The sequence below is a fragment of the Plectropomus leopardus genome, chromosome 12 (genome assembly GCF_008729295.1).
Source record: "Plectropomus leopardus isolate mb chromosome 12, YSFRI_Pleo_2.0, whole genome shotgun sequence".
NCBI classification, from domain to species: domain Eukaryota; kingdom Metazoa; phylum Chordata; class Actinopteri; order Perciformes; family Serranidae; genus Plectropomus; species Plectropomus leopardus.
This window is the reverse complement of record NC_056474.1, coordinates 6,192,743-6,216,530: the sequence shown is the minus strand read 5'-3', so window position 1 is coordinate 6,216,530 and position 23,788 is coordinate 6,192,743. Positions and strand designations below refer to the sequence as shown.

At 40.8% G+C, this 23,788-nt stretch overlaps 1 protein-coding gene across 5 annotated transcripts in view; it reads right to left on the bottom strand.

Annotated features, from left to right (window-relative positions):
- LOC121951030 (receptor-type tyrosine-protein phosphatase F) overlaps positions 1-23,788 on the bottom strand; it is a 214,120-nt gene that overhangs the window by 102,994 nt on the left and 87,338 nt on the right. For all 5 annotated transcript variants that reach the window (XM_042497199.1, XM_042497198.1, XM_042497202.1 and 2 more), the window contains exons 3-4: positions 22,971-23,116; positions 20,425-20,566 (exon numbers count right to left, since the gene is read on the bottom strand). In XM_042497199.1, coding sequence (XP_042353133.1) covers positions 20,425-20,566; positions 22,971-23,116 — 288 coding nt within the window. The remainder of the gene's footprint in view (positions 1-20,424; positions 20,567-22,970; positions 23,117-23,788) is intronic.

Sequence of the window (23,788 nt, the reverse complement as noted above, 5' to 3'; positions counted from 1 at the left end):
ACACGATCAGCTTAGCAGATGAACTTGTTTACAGTGTTTATAGCAGTAAGGTAGAAAAGAGAGGGCAGGAGGGGAAGGCTTTATGTGGTTTTGTGGTTGTACTACTCAATTAGGATAGCAGTGGGGGCCTCGACTATACACAAAAGGCATGGGGCAACACTGGCAACATCGTTTGTAAGGAGAAAATTACAAATTGGGTAATTAGTGAAATTAAGAAAACATGATACAGTAATCACAAACTACTGTGCCAAGGAGGTGTGCCTCTGCTGTAACAGCCACGGGCAGGTGAGGTGAGATTTACATGAAAGAAGAGAGAGGGGAAAAGAGTAAAAAGGAGAGGGGAAGGGAGGAGAAGAGGAGGGGGCAGGGGAGGGGTGCATGCCAACCTCCTGCCAGCTCCAATTACCAGTGTGAGTGGAGCGTGGCAGCTAGGGCGATGGGTCTAATCAGAGCCCTGCTGAAAGAGACCCGTCCCTGTCCTCCTGTCCCACTGGGAGGCTGCTGGAGCTCAATCCCACACTCATGTCAGCCAGCGTTTTCGCCTCAACCCAAACACACTCATCTCAATGGGGGAAAACACTCCAGACACCCCAGTTCCCTCATAACAGGGGCGCTCCTGACACAGTGGCACAAGATACAGTAGCTCCGCATAAAAAATACCTGCTTCATTTCCATTTCAGTGTGTCCAAGTCTTCTTTTCTTTTTTTTACTCTCAAGTGCAAAAGGTGTTGGCATGTGCTGCTATGGATGTTTTAACCCCAGAGGATGGTCCCTTCAGAGAGAACATGCAGACATATGTGTGGAAATATTCATGTAAACACTGTTACAACATCAACAGGAAGCTGTGTGCATGCTTGCAGGCTGCCCGCGCCGTCTTGCTTCATTCTGCATCAATAGTTAATCTAATTCGGTGTCAACGTGTGCCATCAAAAATTAAGGTGATACAGTGAGCCTTTCTCAAGATTCTCAGCTTATACATCTGAGCTGATCTCATTTCGAGCCAGAAATAAAAGGCCTTATGATCTCCACGTGAGCCCGTTGCCAAGTGATGGATGACAACAATTAAAGGTGATGTCTCCTTTGATAGCGCGAACCAAAGGACCACAGTGACAGCAACAAAGCCACTTGCCTCATGAAATATTACTGCTCTAAAATCTACCCTTTTAAACATACATCAGTGCACTGTCTTTATAGGTAAAAAAAAAAAGAAAAAGGTTATGTTCTTCTCGAGAATATGTGGGCCGTTCGGGTTTTTCATTTGCCTCTGTGCTGAAATTATAGCGTTTAACTCTAAACCGATGGCTCAGTGTTTACAAGAGGAATTTATTCTGTTGAATTTGTTGGAAAACTACAAAGATCACAGTCTCAGTGTTTCCTGCATTTACCCAACAAAGGCTTTTAATTATTCACCTCTCTGCTAGCCCAACCTGTGAGGGAAGCTAAATATAGTGCAATAAGTGTTGTGTCTGTACTTCTGAACTGGTCTTGAGTCAATCTGGCAGCGAAAAGCAGACGAGCTGTCTGCAGAAACAAAGCGCACGGCCTGCGGCTGTTTCTAGCCAAGAACATCGTTGAGACAGACATTTGCATCTGTCCGAGACACAGAAGTGTGTGAGACGTGTCAGCGGCAGCACGAGGTGCAAACAGAAAGTCAAAGCCAACATGAGTTCAATTGAAAGAGCTCTATGAATAGCTGATGGTGTGTAAAACGCTCAGCAAGTTCACTTGGAAAATGTTGAAGTGGAAAGGATTTATGAGGAGCTGCATAGTGGTGCACTGTCGCCGCACAGCAAGGTTTTGGGTTCAAACTTGCTGGCCGGCTTTGGATGTTTTCTCCGTGCCTGTGTGGATTCCCCCTGGTTTTCCCCACAAAGACACAAGGCTGTAAATTGCCCGTAGGTGTTTCTGTCTTTATGTGTCAGCCCTGTGATTAACTGGTGGCCTGTCCGGGGTGTACTCCCCCTCTTACCCCCAGTGTCAGCTGGGATCAGTTCCAGCCCCCCTGTGACCTCAAGGAGAAGTGAGTATAGCTAATGGATGGATGGATTTAAGAGGAACGCAAAGGTTATGGTGGCATAACCCTCTGATCGACAGTGATAATGGGTAATTTAGAGATAACACCACTTACAGTAGTATAGTAATAGTAATAATAACAATATGTCGTTACAGTTAGGGGCAGGCAAATCGGAGATAATCAAATATTTGGGGTATTTTGGACCATCAGTATCAATGCTGTGACAATATTGTAAGGTAGACTTTTGGTGCTTCCTTAAAATATTTATAAAGGTTCCTACAGCTTAGATCTCTGACTTTTTGAGACTTTTTAATGCCTCTCAGTGAAATTTAAGACTAGTTTTGCAGTAAGCAAAACCGACGAAAAAACAATTTTGCCAAATTGTTTACTGTAACATAAAAAACAACTTAACATATGACAATATCCAAAATCTAAGACTATATCTAGTCTCATATCTCAATATTGATATAATATCAATAAATTACCCAGCACTTACGGTAATTGGCTGACAGAGCCACCGCTCAGAATCACCTACCAAGATAATGGCTGCAACATCAGTGCGCATGTAAGAGGCAAAAATATGTATATTCCAGAGGACATGCACATACTTTTAACCACATATATAGGAGCTAGTGGCACATTCTGATAGATCTACTGCTTCTGTAAGGTCATTCTGAGTGGGTGCCTCTATTTGTCAGAACAACGGCTAGTGCTTATTAACATTTCCCACGGTTCAGTCAACTTTCAACTTGTTTTTTGATAAGTACAGCAGTACTTGCAGGTGTTTCTTTCTGAAATTGTGTGACATTCATGCAACAACTAACAAGCTCCACAGACAGGAGGAGGCCTGACTGGTATTCATGTAACTGCCTCTGTGCTTTGACTTGCAAAACATCGGAAGGCGAGAAGTTTTTCTCACATGTTCTGCCATGAAGGGCATGTGAGCAGGACCCTCTTGGTCTTCAGAGGGATACTCGCTGGCAAAGCTCCCACTGCAGAGGTCTCCTCAGCAGGGATGACACGGTACACCCCTACATCAAAGACATGGCAAGGAGGCCATTGATGTAAGACTGTTGTAATGGCATGAAAATGGTGTAAATCTCCATGGAAATGGAGGCAAATGTACATTGTGCATTGACATGTGCATTGAAATATGTCCTAACATCCTGTCAAGCCTGTTGTCTCTGGCACGCTATCTCTTAGGCCAGGTGTTGTGGCAGTTGCTATGGAGATAGTAGTGCATCAAACAAACAGTGCTCTGGGTAGATGAACTGCACGCCCAGGCACACCTGCACGCAACAGACCGTGACAAAAAAAAAACACAGTCATAACAAAAACACTGTTAATGCCGTTGTTAGTACACTCTGCGCTACATGCTAGTGGTCGTATCTCAGCGCTGTTATTCTGCTGTTTACCCGACTGTACTCGGAGTAAAAAGACTGTAATGCATGCCATGACCTTTGAAATAATACACTTTTTTGTCTGGCAGAGCAGAACATTTGGCCTTACTTCCTCGCCTACAGGCATATAATCAATAACAGTCATCTAATCCCCCCCCCACAACTGCTTCCTTTCCTTCCTTCCCTCCCTCTCTTTTTATCATCTCCCTCTCTCCACTTTCCTATTCATCTCTACTTCTCCCTTTTTCTCCTATCTGATATCATACTTCCACTGTCGTCAGTATGATCTACGGCCCTGCCAGATGCCCCGCGCCTGTAATTTATGCTGCGGCGCACCAGTTAGTACATAACCGTGGCCTCCGACCATTACTGCAACCCAAGGGTGGTCTTCTGAATTCACATGGTTATGCTGACCGAGTCACCTTGTGAGACAAGCACTGCTGCACAGAATCACATCCTCCATTAACTACGCTCTATGAGTAGCACAGCTGTAGGCTTTCATTTTCAGATTACAGCTCTACTTCTTGCCTTGTGGTCCTACCAACAGGAGTTTGATTGAAGACCCTTGAGATTATAGTATTACGGAATACACGGTTTGTGGTTTACTCCTCATTTTAATGTAACTGCCTCTAAGATGGAAAAACCTCAGGGCTCAGGGTAAATTTCTGCAGTAATACGATGTGGCTAATAAGACAGGCTATTCCTCCAGGTGTCGTGGAAAAAAAAGAACAAGGACAGGACCAAAAATCAGGAAAGCATGACGGTTAATGAAATAGGTCTACAAAAGGAAGCAGAGCGGCGGTTTGCAAATAAATGAATTAATTGATCCTCTCCACAACTCAAATTAATCATCGGCAGAGCTTTATTGTGACATGTTTAGTGTAATTACAGCAGATAGGGATGGCTTTTATGAGTTCTGAGAAAGGCAGTGGATGTAGTGGAATGTGGCAGGTTCTGTTAATTAAATCCTCACTGACTGGGCTCCTGTGACAGCCTTTACTTATTCTCTCAGTCAGAGATAATGAATAATACACAGCGTCTGTGAGTCAATGTCGACAGCCTCAACTTTGTACTGGTTTGCAGAAGTGATGAGTGTTGAGAAATATCAAACTGTGGCATGACCTATTAACTGCTCACCTCGAAATGCAATAACTTGAAATAGAAATTAGAACCAGAAATATTTAGGCGATATAAGATCTTGTGACGTTTATGGTAAATACAAAACCTGATTCTACTACCTGTATTTAATATTTTTTTCCACTAAAATTAGCTTGTTTCCTGAAGTATTCATACACATTTTTACTGATAAATTTCTATGACATATCCATGACTCTAGGCAAATTTTAAAGACTATACATTCTCTCATACAACCATTGATACTCCTTAGCATTTTTTTCTTTTCATTAATATGCAATAGCTTTTTTAATTAATTATTGTTTGAAAAAAATGGATTTAGAACAGGATTAGGACTGACTATTACGATATAACTCAGTGCTTTGGTGGAGATGGATGGTAATTTGTGTTGGTGCTTAATTGCAACTCACCAGTAAAAGAGCTAAAATCTGCACATTTGCACATTTGCCAGTGCCGATAAATACCCGGGACTACTTTGGAGTCATCTGACGCTGGTGTGAACAAAGACTGTAACCTTTCCTGTTACAATAAAAAGCTGGATGTTAGCGGGTGTTAGTGGGTTTTTGTGCAGTGGGAAAGAGGTTTAAGATTCCACTGACCATTTTATTATAGTTTTCTGTAGTTAGTACAATCCCAATCTTGGTTCTTAACTCCCCACAGTTTTATCAGGAAAGGAAAAACACCTGCTTTACCCAACAGCCACAATCAATAATTGGCTAAGATATTGCTCTTGCCTTACAAATAAGACATGAACAAGTAAGTGCTCCGAACAACCTGGTGAACATGCCCTGACACTGGGAGTGTTAAGCGGGGCGGACTAGCCGAGCATGCTTGCTCAGTCAACCTCCCCTTGCAAAACAGGTTGAAAAATATTGATGCTGATGTAATACATGCAAAATCAACAGTGCCTTTGACAGCTGTAAGCAGACCGATCAACTACAACCTTGAAAAACACAGCTTAGCAGCTTAGAGAAAATGGGAGTATGCCTCTTAAACATGAGAAAAATGTCAAGCTTGAGGCCAAGCTATAAGGCTGATAGCGAGTCAAGCCGTTCTCCCCTGCTTTCTATGGCCCAGTGGGTAAGCCAAGAGGGCTCGGTGTGTAAATGTGTGAGGAAAAGGGGGTCAGGGTGAAAGGACTCCCATTAGCCAGCTCATTGAGTGTAGGTATTAGAACCCCCCTGACATGCAGCAGGCCCATCCATCCATAGCCAGTCAGGGCCTGGGGAGCCGTTGACTCATTGGCCTGCGGAGCTTTAAGGCGGACCTTGCTCTTTACCTGCCGGGGTACAGACCCAGGGCGGCATTATTAACAAATAAAGGGATGTCAGGTCAAGTATTTCTTTTGTTGCACTGTGTGTTGTTTTTACATTATTATTCTTGTGCATAAATAGAAACATATGCAATATATAACGCAGTAAATGTAATAAAATTAAAAAAGTCTGCTCATTTTTGAGGTTGTGTGTTGCACTACATAAAAGAGGGTGAGCAAAACATTAGAAACGCTTTGAGCTTGAAAAGTGCAGATCTCTGCCAGACTGTCATTGGAGCTGAAGGAGGCCACTCTAGACAATGCTATAAGTGTCCCTCCTACGAAGCAGCAACGATAATGATATGGGTTTTCTTTTTAATCTCCTTTTGTAGACACACCTCCTATTCATCCACATATTGTTACTGGTTTTCTTTTCAATTATTCTTTTTTCCTCAAACCTTTCATTGTTTATTTCCTTTAATTAATTTATTAATGGTCCTTCTGTTATATTATATTAATAGTATTAATGACTCAAATACATTTTTTGCCAAACCATCTCCACACAGCTGCGTCCCTAAAATAACTATTTACATCTTCTCCATGCCCATTTACAGATAATCTCTCCCCATCTTAATTTTCTGTATATTATTATCCTGTACTCACCTCTAGCATAACAGCATAAAAAAGCATTGATCTTCACATGCTCCGATTCAAAATGAGCCATGACAAAGGTCAAAATATGGCCTGAAACAGACAGTAAGGCTTGTTGTTTCTAGCCGAGACAATTCACAGAAATGCTTTTTGCTTTTGCTACATGATTTTGTTGATCACTTGCGGCCCCTGACGGCCAGTAAAAAAGAGTGAGGAATCAGCAGCCAACGACGACATAAAACAGTCAATGAAACAATCATGAATCACAACAAAAGGTCTGAAAGCATACAGTCATAAATGCGCACACAGAATATGAGACCAGTTGGTTCAACAATATGCGCCCTGCAAACAAACAGATACACATTCTCACACACATGACCATGATACCCTCCAGGCTTACACACGGCTGAGATAACAATAATGAATATGCTTCAACACAACAACAATAAAAACAACTGTGGCCTAAAAATGATCACAGAAGTAAATCAATTTGCAGGGTTTTCATATGAGACTGGTAATTGTCTCCTATTGTATAAGGATTTCTATTTTTATAGTGCGCTGTCTGTGCTGGAGTGTTGTCTTATCATTGGTTTTGCATGACTCAGAGATGGACAGAGGCAGACATTTATACAAAACAAACCAACACAATTTGCGATCCATTATGAACCTGGGATAATAGCATGAAGCAGTTGTTAGAAATCTATTCGATCAAAAAGTTATTTAAGTCCTAGGTCAAAGAATAAATACATCACAAGTCATTTCTTTTGTAAGTACTTTAAAATGTACCTTCTGCTTTTATCAACTGTTCAGCAAATTGTGTCAGTCAGTTCAGCCCCCTTCTGATTGTTTTCCTGTGTCATAAAGAGGAAATTATATGTAACAGACCTCTTTATTAGCAACATTTATATTAGAAAAATGCAGAATCTAACAAGGGTGGGGGACAGGTTAAACCATTTCTGAGCATAAAACATTTCTTACCAAAGTAAGAAAAACAGCATGAAGCAATGAACGAATTGATTTCATACAATATTACTCTGTAACTGTCTGCAGGGCGCACAGTGCTCAGGTGTAAGTAAGCGTTTGACTTGCATTTGACCCTTCACATATCAATTTGATGCAGGAGCACATTTGTGAGTGACAGTTTCCATCACCCTCTGCGTTCATATTCAGTGCAGCTGCTTATTTTTCTGGAAAAATAACATTGGATCTTCACATTTAGATGCCTGACTCTCTCCCTGCTGGCCTCTTGTCTGGGGCAGAGTGAAACACTCCAATAAAAATGCCTGGGCTCAAATAATCGCGAGCAAATGTGTACAAATGTGGGACAAAAAATGAATCAATCCCAGGCAAAAAAAAAAAATGATGACCCGTTACCTCGCTTAACACTCTAATGGAAGAAGCAGTGCGCTGTGAATACGCGCATGGTGAAACACTATTGATAATCACATCGGTCATGCTCTCAGAGACAAGTCTTCAGTAAAATCTGTAATTGAATAATGAAAGCCTGTTGCAGCTGTTTGTGGCAGATATTTAATAGCACATGTCAATTCGCGGATATCCCTGTCTGTTCCGGACAATGCGCAGATATCAGAGGATGTGCATGTCTTGTCACATCTCCAATATCTTCTGAAGCCCGGAGACAACATCCAGATAAGGAGTTCAATATGTCCTGACAATCAAGTTGTTTTTTTTTTTAAAAAGTGACGGGCTACAGCCCTGCTCTCAATAAATGTATGACAGCAGCCAGAAGCAACCATGTTTTACTGTGGACACATTTACAAGAACAACTGTGAAATACCGTGTGAGGTGTTCCTGTGTTTTCTCCACTACTCCAGTATTTACTGCTGGAGCGTTATTGTACAGGTGTTATTATGAAGGTGCATTTATGCTCAACATTAGATACGTACACAGAGACGGGCGGAGCCTTTTGTCTGTTTAACTCTAAATTCTGCCTCATTTCATCTGTATTTGTACAAGCTTTCTGAAAGCTTACGGATATGGATGAAACGGAGCAGTACCACTGGAGTTCGTGGGGGCAGTGTAGCATAGTTCGAGCGAGATATGATTGTAGGAGGCAAGAAGGACACTAAAGAACCGTCAGAGCGGAACAAATTGCTGATATAGTGAAATTAATTCTCCGACTTTAGATCCTTATTTCAAACATGCCAAATAAAGCTGGAGGATAAGATAAAATAAAGCTGTAAACTGAAAGACTTTACAAGTGATTCAAGAATCACTTCTTAAACCACTTGATTTTATTTAAGACAAAATATTCTTTTTTTTTTGTTTAAGACATAGACTTATCTGACATGATTCATGTTATTCAAGAAATGAATTTATTGGCTGAATAAATTATTCCACATTGCCCTGTTCCTTTGGCACAGTTGGCCACACCAATTTGCGTTTCCTTTGTCAGTTTAAATATGTCAAGCAGTGCAGTGGCACCAGAGATACACTTTCTCCGGAGTAGGGCCAAAAGTGCGGCCGACCACCTCAAAGTGGGTAGTGATGACATCTTGCCTACCACAGCCAACCCCCAACGACCCTTTTCCCTCTGAAACAAGTGTGTGTTGCAAGATTTCACTCACCTCACTCAGTCTGTCTGTGCAGGAAACCAAAGAGGAGGATGTTTTTAAAGTCTCTGTATTCAGCTCTCAGTGCTTTATTAGCGTCTTACTAAATCTTTGTAGTTTAAGTTTAGTTTTCCTCCCGTGTCCCTGTTTTTACTTTAGATATCTGCTTTATTTTACTGTTTCATGTTCCCTTCCAGCTGTACAGGAGTTGTGTTATGTTACTGCTGCTTATTAGCCGAGGATCAGCCTGCTGCTTTTAAATGTCATCGCTCAAGCAGTAATAAATTAAAGACACAACTTGTTGTAGTGGGGACGCGCTGGGCTGACGTGCTAGACCAAACCAAGTCAAGCCAAAACAGCGCATGTGTGGAAAAAGGGCATTATAGTGTCCATCATCATCAGTGCATCAGACGATACTAAAGGGAAAAATTTCATCCACATTATTTTATAGGTTTCCTTTTCCTGCTTCTTGTTTGAGTTCTTTGGGAGAAAGTGAAAAGCTCTGATGCATTAAAACTATCTGTGAGAACCACTGTCCAACTTTAAACAGGATAAATATGTCCCAGAAAGACCCTTAAATGTTGCAGTAATCCCTATGCAATAAAAGGTGACTGTCTTTGTTTTCCTATATTCTATCATCCACTTTTTAAATGTTATTTTTACTCACTGACCTCTGTCTTTCGTTTTTTCTCTCCCTCTCTTTCCTCAGGCCATAGACATGATCAGCATTGACGGCGCAGACAAACCAGACATCGCAGTCTTTACTGATACAGCTTGCCAAAAGCAGGGAGCAATTGATGGACAAGTACAGATGAAATGTTGCCTCAAAGCGAGATTGACTCCATCCAGATGGCTACAAATTACATGAAAAATTTAGTCTGGTGTCAAACAAATCTCACGAGACGGATCAATTAATCAGGGTCGATCTGACCAGTTACTGAATATATTGATTGTACCACATGCATTCTAAATTATTTAACCTCAAACAGATGATATAGCTAATAACAATAATGAATAATTTTGAAAATGTGAAAAATGGAAATCTGCTTCCAGGTTGATTTTATTTTTTCTGATGACTGACTGATCACAGAAGGAAGACTACAGCACAAGATCAGAAATACAACAAGCTTCATCACCTGGAAGAGCTGTATGTCCAAATGCAATTGTCTAAATCAGTTGGATCGGATATTAAACAGACTTTACCCCATCAGCTCATAGTGCAAAGTCTGTGTAATGTCCAATTTTGAAGCACACAAAAAGCGTTTAAGGCAGGTTCTGGTCATAAACGATAGTAATGAAAGCCAAGTCTGAAGAAGAGCAGTAGCTCAAAATGTCACTTGTGAATGTACAAAAAAAACCTGCACTTTAAGGAGTTACGGAGTGCTGACCTTGTTTCATGTAGTTTAATGTCTTATTGAGCCCCTGTGGTAATAGGAGCAAAAATACTGATAGTGAGCAACTGGGCGTTTTAATGACATTTCTATCGTACAGATCAGGCAAAACCAAATATAAACAAATATCTGTGGGTGAAGAGGAAGGGTCATTTACATAAAAACACCAACGAAAATGTCAAATTGAAGCGATGATGAGATTTGGGATTCTGTTGGTGCGGGCAAATGCCAAAATTGTCAGAAAAAATCAAGGAACTGCAAGAGACTCGGTCGTTTATGACCAAATTATAAACCTGCTATGTTACTGTGGTGTAATCCGCGTCATGTCCTGCCTCCAACCCTCGCCTAAACAAAACAGAGTACCCCCTATCTCCAGTAGGTGAGTATGCTTCTGGTACAGACAGTCTCCTTAAGAGTCTGGACCCAATTCTCCAAACATTGCGCCAAGTTCATATGAGAATACAGCTTTAGTGTCCTGCTCAAAGACTGTATAAATAATGGACGTAGCTACAGTGATATCATCCATCGGTTTGTTGACTGCCGTTTTGAAACCTCTTGTTTGGTATTTTAGCTGTCAACATCTTGGTGCTTTGGAGCCAGAAGTGACCATATTTGGACAAGAAGAGCTGTGGAGGAGTGAGGGGTGGATCTGACAGTCGCCTGTAAATATGCGTATCTTTGGGCCTTAATAAAATGTGTCCATGTGAGTTATATCAAAATTCACTCCCCATACAGTTGTCATGAATGTTGAAATTAGCTAGAGACCAAAATCATTTATTGTACTACGCTAAAAACATTATATCGCCTGTAAAGATTGGCATTTTAACATGGAGGTCTAAGGAGATTTACTCTGTTTTGGAGCCAGCCTCAGGTGGCCAATAGAAGAGCTTCAGTTTTTAGCACTTCTGCATAATTTTTCAGCCTCTTTGTCTTGCTAAAGGACACTTTAGCAAGGTGGCTGCTACTTATCAAAGCCAACCGTACCAAACCCTCAAAATCTCAACATTCATTGCATGGGATAAATGCTTCGTTGGTTAAAGAGAGGAATATCCACCAGCGTCAGTGCTGTGTAAGCTCAAGAACAATTTAAAAACAAAGCAGCTAAACTACAATTTTCATTTTTTGTTGTTGTTGTAAAATCATTGAATGTTATTTATTCAACTGATTTCCCTTTCCCTTTTCTATTCCATGTGCTTATTGTGTACTACAATCCAGGTGCTACTGCCTTGACTAAACCCAGAAAGCCATCTCCCCTCCCTTTCAATGCCTAAGTCCTTGGATGTAAGGATGCGAGGATGCAGATTGGGTGGCCAGGAGGGTGAATCCACCCTGCCATATTGTGTGAGTCCTTGGGAGAAGCATGCGTAGACAGATGCAGTTTGTATCTGTCAGGCTGGATATGATCTACGACGCTGGGCCTCCAGCCAGCAGGTGGTAGGAGAAATTAAATCTGTGACACAGACCGACACAATGGAGCTCAGTGATACAGTAGGGGGGGTGTACACCTGTATAGTGTGGTGCGTTTGTGTGTGAAGATGCGAGCCCCTGAATGTGTGTGCAAGTTTGCTGTGTTTCTATATTCCTGCTGCATGTTGTGACAAACAACAGCCCTGCCCTGAAGACAGAAGCCAAACCTGCTCTACTTAAAGCAAACTTTCACACCCTGCATCCGTTTCATAAACAACCTTAAGTGTGCAACGTTAAACATAAACTGACCACTTTCTTCCTTCAACAACATGAGGGAACGGCTATTAACGCTGCAGCGTGAACATTACAGAAACCCACCGGCATTCAAAAAGAGAATCAGAGAGAGTGAAAAAGTAATGTGGGGGGGATAGCAGTTACACAACAGACCTTATTTTGGTCATTGTGGATGATTTGAATAGCGCGAAGGAAAGGAGAGGATTAAGTTGTCGGAGGAGCAGGGCTCGGTATTAAATCATTCCGATATAGCTTCTGTATGTATTTATCTTGCCTGGGAAGAGGCGCAATGCGATTTCTATGCTGTTTATCCAGTCAGGTTTGTTGTCCACACTTGCCTGGCTCCTGAGATATTTATTACTGGCATTGTGTCGCAGTCATTTTTTGCCTCTGCACCAGGGAATATAATGCATGCCAAGCAAATAAAGGCCTTTTCTAACCGGTGAGGCCGTAATTTGTTTACTGCCACCAAACACAGGGCCACTAAATACAGTCAACACAGTAAAGCCGGGACACTGCACTGAATTCCATTTGGAAAATTTCTCAACTGTGTGCAAAAACTGATGAGTTTTTAACACTGCTGTATAATTGTGGCCTCTTTTCCAATCTTTAAATTAGAGAGGCATAACATGGGCTCGCAGGGTAGAACTCTATTAATATTACAAGGAGCTGTATCACTCCAGAGTTTGATGTTTGACATGTTTTCACCAAGCAAGGGGGCTATTTTTTTCTCCACCGGCGAAGCTTTGAATCCTCGCATATTTCTCATTTGACCTTTCCAAAAAAATTACATTTTTTCCTCGACATTACATGTTCAGAAACGAGTTGCCAGGGAACTTCAAAAAAGGTGTGCAGCTGGTCTGAAGGAGAACCTTTCTAATTCACGCTCTGACAGCGGAGGATTCCGGTAATGATGGGGCTTTTGATCTGGTACCATTAGATAACATTCCTTTTTTCTGGAGACAGGTCCGCTGTCTCCCAAAGGACGGGAGAATGTTCTCCAGCACAGCAGAAAAGTCACAGAATATACCCAAGTTTCTGCTCAAACTTTAGGAATATTTTTGAGTCACAGGGAGCTCTGCAGATATCAGTTTATACATTTCCTTTAACTTTCTGTTTTAGATGAATTTAGCTAAAACTTTTGAAAGTGACAGCAGATAGAGGTTACAACAGCATTGCAAGATGTTTCATTCTCACGCCATAGAAGGAACTAAAAGCAGCATTAATGTTTCATTAATGTTTTTGCAGTGTTTTTTCTTTGTGATATGTGTGTTTTCGTTGAATCGCCTTATCGAGTATCTTGCTGATATGTTGTCACTTGGAAAATATGCAACATTATTTATTAGTTACAAGTCTCGTTTGCTGTAGGCCTTTCCCATGACTTGTCAATGTTGCAATTCCCCTGCTGCTGATAGAAGCCAATTAAAACTAACCAAACTTTAATGATTTTGCTCAAGGCAGTTTCATCAGAAATTTGGCTCTGGTTTTGGTTCCAATTGCAAAAACAGCCCCTGTATTCATTGCACCACAGAGCCTCATCAGTTTTATCATCACCATTAGTGTCATGACACGGTTTTGACACCACCTTAGTCATTTCTTGATCTGAGTCATTGCATTTTACATTTTACATGCTCATCAAATGTTAACGGCGACGAAAAAATGTGAAATATTGCCTTGACATGGAGAAGTGGCAGCCAACTGCATTTAAGACTGATGTTGTGAGCCGAGATGTCTTTTCTGGCCGGCAGTAGTTTATTTCATACATCACCGAGACAAGCACCATTTACCTGAACATTTACTGAGGCAGTTCAATTCAAGAGGGGCGCTCAAGGTCAAAACATCGGCATCGTTACCCGAGTAATGAGTCATTGTTCCCTCTGGTCATCTCTTTATACCATCCCACAACGTCAAAGCCACACTGTCCACTATATTTAACACAGAGAGAGACAGAGCAGAGAGAGGAGTGGATACAAAAATAAAAGTTGTAGAGACACAAAGGCAGAAACAGAAATGAAAGAGAGGAAGAGAGAGGAGGAATGAAAGACTGACAGCAACAATGTTTCTAAATCACGCCTCCTCCTCTGGTTTCTGCATCGTCTGCATCATTATTTATCCATACAGGTCAGACCTGCGCACAGCTGACTGACTTCCTCTCTCGCTCTCTCTTCTGAAACACACACGCAGTGCAAGAAGGATTGCACATTTGAAAAGTAATTTTGCATGTAGACCATTATTCAAAACCTCACAGTAAAAAAGACGATTATAGCCAAGGATCTTCAGATTTTGACTAATGACAGTGTTACAACAATAAAGAAACACGACTCGGTTTCAACCATTTCACTGCTGTATATGTGTGAGTGTGTGTGTGAGTGTGTGTATGTCGCTCTCTCTCACACACAATGAGAGATGGCTGGGCTGACTTTGGGCCCGTATGTAAGTCTCAGCGGTGTGACCTCTCGGGCGGGGGCGTGAGAACTGCCACGAACAAAGAGCAGGGCTGTTACAGCGTGACAGAATTACAGAGTGACTTGAGACTCATGACTGAAAAAGTGCTAAAGCCCGACTTGACTCCGGTATGAAAGCACGCCATTTCAACTCCCCACAGGTGAGCGGCACGCTGAACTATACAGTCACAACTGCGAACTCTGATCTGCTCAGGTTAAGATCCAGTCATCCTCTATAACACCTTTCATCTTAGTCATCATTTATTAGCCTTTGACCCAGTCGCTGACTCAGAAAGGGAAGTAACTGCCAGTAAAGTCAAATGAAAATTTTAGTGTGGAAAAAAAATTGCAGTAATTATTTCTGTTTTAAATTTAAACACAGACTGCTTGTATTCCATAAATAAATATAATACAAGCAGTCTTCAAGAATTTACCAGTTTGATTTTTTTAAGTGGGGTTGTATGAGGTACTTATTCATAGTCAAGTATTACCTTTAGTAAATGTCAGACAGCACGCCCCAAGTTTAGAGAAGCAGGACTGGAGTCTGACACGGGAGCTAATCAATGCTCTGCTGTGGGCGTGGTCGGCAATAAAACACATTTTAGCCACCTAAAAAAAAGGTCCAACCAAAAAAAATAATAATATCAGTTTAAGTTTCCCCATTGCAACAGGTTGTCTGGTGGAAAGGTGAAGCACTTAAAATACTCTAAATATAGTGTACATGTAAACTGATGTTGGTTGTTTTAGGAGATACTTTTTTAAGGTGGCTAAAATATGTTTTCTTGCTAACTAGCTTCTGTGTCAGACTCCTCTGTGTGCATCTCTAAACTGGGGGGTGAGCTGACTGACATCTACTGTTTGTAATACACTGACTATGAATAATAATACCTCATACAAGCCCACGTCAACAAATCTGAACTACCCCTTTAAGAAGCCAGCAGCACTGACAAAAAACTTGGTCTCATTGAATTACGCTAAAAATCCCAAGCAAATGATCCAGACATAATATTGCACTTTTAAACTTCACATTTTACTTCATACACTATACAACCCCACCTTTGAGCACAGTGAACGCACGTGTAAAGCTGCACCAATATGACTGTCATAATCCATATTTTGTAGGATTGGCATAACAAAATAAAGAGCCAGTATATGGAATAATCGTAATTAAAGCTCGACCTTCCTTTGCTCTGCTAAAACCTATAATCCAGATCGACTTAGTGGTTTAATGACTTCACCATTCTCACTGCCTCTCTGGATGGGAGTTCTCAATGCATTATGACAACTTCATATGGATGCAAAGTCACATGTACTTTAAGTCGTGCAGGGAGTGGGAGGCTTTTCTTTTGGAATGCAAAAACAGGAAGTTTATGCTTATGCAGTCATTTCTTCCACCTTTATTCTGGGAGTTAGACGTGACATGCTTTCAAGCAATGCTGAAATTCAGTTTTCTCAGAGAGCTAGCACGTCAGTCCTCCAATATTGGTCACAGAGCAGCTTTACTGGTTTTGTGCCTTGCTCAAGGGCACTGCAACAAATGACGTTTACAAAAGCTCAGCAGGTTTCGTAGTCACTTTGTCCGGATTTTGTTCATTTGACTCAAAACAATTCTGATGTGACACCGACTTCTCAAACCTTCGGGCTACCACCGCCCCATTAAGGAGGAGGATCATTAGTCTCCGTCTGCTTGGTGCTGCCCCAGTGTTTTCTTCAGTAGTGCTGCTGATATGAACTTGATGTATCGCCGGGCTAAAAACAATAGTCTAAAAATAGAGCCGAGCTGACAACATTGCTCTGTGAGCGTGTGTGTGTTTGCACTGAGCGTGTTTATGTAAGTGAATATGCATGAATGTGTGTGTTTCGTGAGCATGTATGAACTAAGTTGTCCAGCACATCCTCAGGGTTCTGGACGATGGAGGAGTTATTCTGATTAAAAACGACGTGCGGTTCTGTTCCCTACCAGCCTCTGTGAGTGCACTTAAAACTTGTGAGTCCTCCTCGGGTAAAAAAAAAAAAACAACAAAAAAACAACGGGCTGCTTGAATACATCTTACAAAAGTCAACCTATTTATATAAGAAATTATTTTTTATTACATTATTACAGATTTTCCTCGGTTTGTAGCTGTTTGTTTATAATGTTAAAAAATAAAATTATACATTAACTTCAATGTGTCTAAAACAATTCCAGTTTTTTACAGTTATAGCTGAGAAATGTGAAGATATTTTTTTAACAATAACAGGTGGCAACACTTAACACAAAATACTTAAATATTATCACAGCAACAATCCTTTATAGTATATCAGGTTATTCACAGTTTTGGCAGAGTTTGCTCACTTCAAGCAGATACAAAAATACTTGGCACCATCCTACTGAAGCCCAAGTTCGGAAATAAATATCTGTCTCTCTTTGCTGTGCTAAATGTTCATCGACGACTTCAACCTCACCACCCATCCGTTTACTTTGGCTGTCTGCCAGTTCACTCTGAACAGGTAGCGCACAACTGGCTTGTTGGAGCTTGTAGGCTAAGAGCAGCTGTCCACAGTTTTTTTATGACCCTACATTGTTTTGGTTTGTCAAAACAAAACAATGAGCTTACGGTGGCTCATGTAGAGGAGTAGACGTGCAGATTCAAGAGCTGAATTTTGGTGTAAATGTCAACACTGGCAACCCTTTCGTGTTGCTGTCACTTAATTTAATACTATCATAAAGTATTGCTTAATACAGCTTTAAAAAGATGTATATAATGAAAAATAGCTTTGTAAAATGCAACTTTCATTCTGACATCTGTACTTTCAAATGTGGTTCAAGCCAGGGGCGTAGCACCAAATTCAGGGCCCTGTGCATAAGCAGTCTCTGTGGCCCCCTCTGCCCTTTTCTCTGTTCCCATGTATCTCTCAAGCACCTTTTGATTTTTTTTTCACAAAGTCAGTTTGCTTTCTTTCCCTTTCTTTTCTTTCCTTACTTTTTGGAAACCCAATTTTCTTTTTTGGGGGGAAAGACATAGCAGTGTCCATTGGTGCTCCAACAGCTTAACGAGTATCACTCGACTCAGGATGCGTATAGAGACAAGTCCTCTAGCTCTCCTCCAATTCAAACACACGCACAAGGAGTTGCTCTTAATTTACAAGCTTTAATCAACATATACATGACGTCACACACTCTGTTAACCACGCCATGAGAGCTAAAAATAAGTACACAAGATCATAAAATGGTTTGTTCAAAAAATAAGTTTCACAGAATACTCACAACTAAAACACAAACTCCTCTAGCCCTTCGTCACCTCGTTAGCCTACATAATAGGCTCAGTTCAGAGATAACTTAAGATTTTTGTACCTCCTTCGCCACTTTAACTCAAGGAGGAGTCAAACAAAAACATTTATGCACTGAGCGTCTTCACAATATGCCTTCATTATTCATCTTATGCAACAATGTGACACTACTCAGCCTTCATTTTACCTTGCAGGTATTGAGTGCAGCTTTCAAAGGACCAGAACACTTTGAAACAAAGGAATGTATCAGTTCCAGTATACAGATCCTTCCAGAGATATGTATTTTTATTTATAAAAATCTCTAAAGTCTTAAGCTATAATAACATTATTAATAAAAAAACATTAATTAACTCAACTCAAACATTTACATATGAACTTAAAGGTATATCTAACACTGATGCCAGCTATAAATGCTGTTGCAGGAACGGAATAAACCATTTTGCACCTTTAAGGGGTGAGAGGGACTTCAGAAAGAAGCTTCCACTATGTTTTTAATACAAAATTCACTCCCTCAACCGATTTATTCAGCCAATTTTAATTTAGTTATGGCACTAATATACAAATAAAAAATGTCTAACAAAACCAAACTTTTCATTCTCCCGCTGGGGCCCTGGGTAATAAGGCCCACTTTTTTTTCCCCACTCAGATGCCCCTGATTCAGGCCAAAACACAGTCGGCGTTGGCAACACTGCCATGGTTAAAGGTCTGGTTCCTGTGCTGAAAATGTATGCCGCGACAGTGAACTACTGTAGCCCTATAGATGAAAGCATCCATCATATGGCATGTGTCTGCATGGCACTTGACTCTGAGGTTAGCAGCTACAACACTGAGCACAGGATCACAGGGAGAAGACGACTTCATGCAAAGCACGTCCGCAGTTGAGAACAGTTGCGCACTGTTGAGTAAGACTGTTGTCCGTCTCTCTATTCCACTAACTGAGAGGATCCCAACTCAGCGTCCTATTTTGCCCCCCTCAACACTAACGCTGCCATTAATCTCATCTCATTTATGTGCGCTTCATGTCATGTTTGTTTGTGCAGCATTCCTCACGATACAGTGCAAAGGAGGGGTAGAAAGAAGAAAAGCTTTCTTTGCGCAGGAGAAAAAGTCCCTTCGGGAAGATTACGCAAGCCCAGCCGATGATATCATCAAATCAGCGTGGACGGAGAAAAAAAGGACGGGTGGGTGTAAGAAAGATGGGATTCAAACGGGGGATAGAAAAGGCTGTGTTTGAATGAGAGGGGATCTGCTTTAATGCCAGTGTAATGGCTATGGACGGCCTTAATCCTCCTGCTGGCAAGCTCTGGAGCTTTTTTTTTTTTTCTTGAAAGTTTCTAATGAAATCAACTCCTGCTGTGACTAGCAACCACATGACAAAATTACAATCAATTAAGGAGGAAATTCACGCTTACAGCTCAGTGATATGGAAGGCTGAGCACCGAGAGGTGCAGAACGTCTGTCCAAATAAATCATATACATTAACTCTATGAGCCGGAAGGGGAGGGAGGTCCATGGAGGTCAAGCTAGCCTGCAGGCACGGAGAGTGGTGCTATATGTGAAAACATGCTACTAAATGTGTCTATATTTGTCTGAGGCATTGTTATTCAAGTTCTCTGGATACGCAGAGACTCACTGACATGAACATATTTAACCCTTTGAAACATAGTACAACATCACTTTTCTTGTGCTGCTTTCAGGAGCCTTTTACAAATATTTAAACCTTTCAACCCAAAGCACTTTAGTGCAATTTCTTTTAAAAACACGGCGAAAAAAGGCAATGAGCAATTTGGTAAGAAATGTTCCACAAATTGTAGGAAAATTACAAGATTTAGAAAATATTTTTTAAAATCTAGGGAAAAATGTCTTGGGGAGAAAGAAAAAAGCTAGTGAAAAACTATTTCCTATTTTTAGTATATATTTTAAGTGCTTTTCCAGGTAATTTACTTGTTTGTTTGTTTTTTCTTTTGTTTTTTTAATTAAGAAGTTTAATGTAATTTTCTTATGCTTTTTTCTTATTTTTGGGTCATTTTTTTTGCTCATTGCCATCTTTCCATATTTTTGACAAAAATAAAGCCAATTTCCTCAGGTTTCAAAGGGTTAAGTCATGTAAGACTTTTTATAAGGCAATCTGTCATTTTTTAAATTGATTATGGGATTAATATGCTGTTTTTTGACAAGGCTTACTGACTCATTGAGACAAGAAGACAATGAAGTATACTATTATAGCCAATGAATGGCAAATATTTCTTACAATATAACTATATTCCAGTTCATACATTTGCTGAATTGCTGAACTGTATGCTATCTTATTTAAAAAACGCATTCCTTGCATTATTTTCCCACCTCGTGGTGTTTACATTAAGATAGATCTGCTCCTCCGTGACACTGCCAATACCAGGAATCCTCAGAGTTTGCAAATGTTTATGTATGAATTATTAAGGTAAACACAACGTATTTGCTTTTGGATATATCGGAATAAAGGCTTCAAAGACTAGCAGCAGCAGCAGGAAAAAAGAGGAGGGGTAAAAGAAAAGAGTGAGAGCAAAAGCAAGATGGAGAAAGAAACCAAGCGAGAAAAAAAAGACTTATCTTACCTTCAAGCACTGTGAGCTTGGCACTGGTGTTGATCTCGCCTGCACTGTTGGTGGCTGTGCACTCGTAAATGGCTTCGTCTCTGTGTGTGCGCAGTGGCTGGATCCGCAGTACGGAGCCCGAGCCGTCATCAAACTCAATCACCTGAGAGAGCCAGAGCAGAGTGAAAGGGCAGGTATGTTATTTTCAGGGGCTGAGGATGTCACTTTCTAACAACATATAAAAAACATAGGTTTTTTGTTTTTCTGATCTAAGCGAGGGAATAACTGAACATTTGCCAGTTTTGCAGCTTAACCAGTTCCTTAAAAGCCTGTTTTCATGTCCTGGTACTTTTCAAACAGAAGTCTGTATTTCTTACTACATCTGGCAACACTTCTGAAATATGAGTGAGAACTGACCACAACTTAATATCCTATAATAATAATATCATGAAATGATATCCAAAAACACTGTAATGCACAGCAGAACCACAACAGGTATTATATTAAGTAACACTAACCGGGGGTGCATGCATATGCACAAAAACCACGTGTACACCTCCTTCCACACATTAATCGGTATTTCAAAAGACAGAATGTGCTGTGAGAATATGTACACCTCACACGTTCTTCAAACCAGGCGTAAACGCAGTTTTAGCTGAGATAAGTGCGAGTAATATGAATAAGTATTAAATCTAAAGTGAGAGATGTAACCTTAACCTGTCTGTAACCCAATTATGTTCCACACAAAAAATACTGTAATGGTGGATTTCTACTCAAAATGCAATCATAAATCATAAGCAACATAATGATTATAATACTGAAGTAAAAAAAGTTTATTTATTTCTCAAGGTTAATAATGAACAAATACACTGATGTTTTATGATATACAATACAATGATGTATTTCGTACTATACTCATTACTACTCAGAATATCCTGAACTTCCAGAAGAGAGTGGGTTGAAACCCTCGTGAGATTAATATCCTCTGTATATAATCAATATAATGCATTAAAAGCTGATTGTATCATTAGAAAATCAATTTAGAGCAGTATTGCCTTTTTATTTCCCCCTTTTCTTTTTCTGCTTCCTCCTTTCCTCACAGTTGGTCAAGCTTGTTAAAAAAGGGGGACTGCCTCTGCTGCAGTCCACTTTAGATGTTGTCCAACATCCAATCAAATAAGTTTGTGCATTTAGGGGGAGTCAGATGACAGGAATCTTAGATCAAGGGATCTTGACGGGTCAAAATAAAACTTGTTTTCAGGTTGTTTGTCAGGTTCATTAATACACTGCATAATCATTTGTTTATGATTTATCATTCTCTATATTTACATTTTGAGCCATCATCTGCCTGTTAATGATTGTTTAATTTGATCCTGATCTACGGCGCAAGTCAGTTTCAATATAAGCGCTATGAATAAAAGACTGATTATCCTTCTGACATCTAAAACAGGGTTCAACAGCTTAAAGCACTTTGTAACAAAAAAATGCAATGTAACAAAAAACATGACTTTTTAGGTGACGATCATGCGAGGGAAATTTGGCAAATATTATGTATATAAAATAATAATATCAATTTTTGATTCATTAATTTAATGCCTTTTTAGACTTTGCAAGGATTCGTGAGAACCCTGTAATAATCCTGATGATTAATATTTTACTGTGATGATTGTTTGCAGAAGCGTAATGAATTAGTAGGACAGATGCTACAAATAGCCATGCATAATAACAGCTGCTCTGGAGTTGGAGAATCTCTCCCATGCGACAAGATTGGCGAAATTGCACCTTTTCTAAGCTGTTCTTCTCATTGACTGGTCTAATAAATGGTGGAGCAGACACCAGTGTCAACTGCATTTGCAAACTGATGTTTAAGGGCGTGTCTACATCTATTTATGGCTATCTGTGGGTGTGGAAATAAGGCTCACACATGTGCGCCAACCTCCAAAGTGATTGAGATTTATAAAGCGGAAACCTGCAGCTTTATAAAAAAAAAAAGGTTTGTGCATGCAGTTTTAGCCGTGAAGCTACACACAGTTTCATGCATCTGGCCCCAGGGGGACAACCAAGCAGTACCCCCAGCAATCACGACTGCATTATGTTACAGACGAAAGGCTGGTCAGAGACAGTGTGAGCTCCCACCTAGGGCACTTCCTTCTGTTCACATGGGTTCAAAAGAGGGAGGAGAAATACATCAAGTAATACATCAAGGGGATGTATGGCTAGCAATGGTGGAGCCGAGGAACAGAAGGGGAAGGATGAGGGTGTGAAAAGACTGAAAGAGATGAAGAGGACTATATAAATCAAGATGGAAGGAGATTAAAGAGAAGGGAAGCCTGTCTGGTCTCGCTCCGAGAAGAGAAGAGTTGGTGTGATGCTCAATAACAGGGCAATTGATTATGTGAGTGTGTGTTTTGTGTTAACACTGCGTGCACGAGTGGGCGTGCCCGTGTTAATGAGAGAGTGTTATAAAGGCGTGCTTGTGATGTCGTGTCACGTGTGTTGTTTGCTTGTGTTTGTGTGTGTACACGTGTGCACGTTCAGAGATCTGAGAGTCACGCATTAGTGCTCACCTCAAAGCGCTGGGAGCTGACTTTCTTGCCTTTCTTCATCCAGGTGATTCTGGGTTTGGGCTCCCCGGTGGCCTGGCACACAAACGACGCAACTCCTCCTGATATGCCCGTCTGGTCCTCTGGGGATTTGACGAAACTTGGCAAGCCTGAGAAAGAAGAGGGAGATGAAAAGTGGCAAAAAGAGGGAGGGAAAGAAGTCAGGGACAGGGAGAAAGGGAAGGAGGTGAGGGAGAAGGGAGGGAGAGAGATGAGGGTGATGTTATTGCCTACTGCCAGTCACGTCGGCATGTGAAACTTGGTTATCTATGGGTATCACTTTCTCCACACAAAGGCAGCAATGACAAAACCCACACTGGCATTGTTGCTGCGCACACCTGCAGCTCAGTCATGGGAGAAACATTCAGTCTTTGTGTGGCTGCCTGTCACTGTATCATGTTGAATTTCTCACCTCTGCTTTGACACACCATTTGAAACGGCAAAGTCTGTCGCCCACAGACAATGAAGTTGCAGTTCTGTCTCTGGAACATGAGGGACTGCATTAAACCCCATAGATAAAACGAGATAAGTAGACAAACTCCCACACTTTCACACAAACAAAAAAAAGCCTTCACAAAGAAAGAAAAGCAGGATGCTGGTAAATTAGACACTTTGGGAGTTAATCAGGTTATTAAGCATTCAAGTAGTTTTTGTTTTTATGAGGCATTAAAGTTGGTGTGTCCTAAATCCAAGCAAGGCTACTACTATATTGTGATTCTGTGACCTCTGTGTGACTTTCTCAATAATGTTTACAACAACACAGTGGACTACCTTGGAGAACA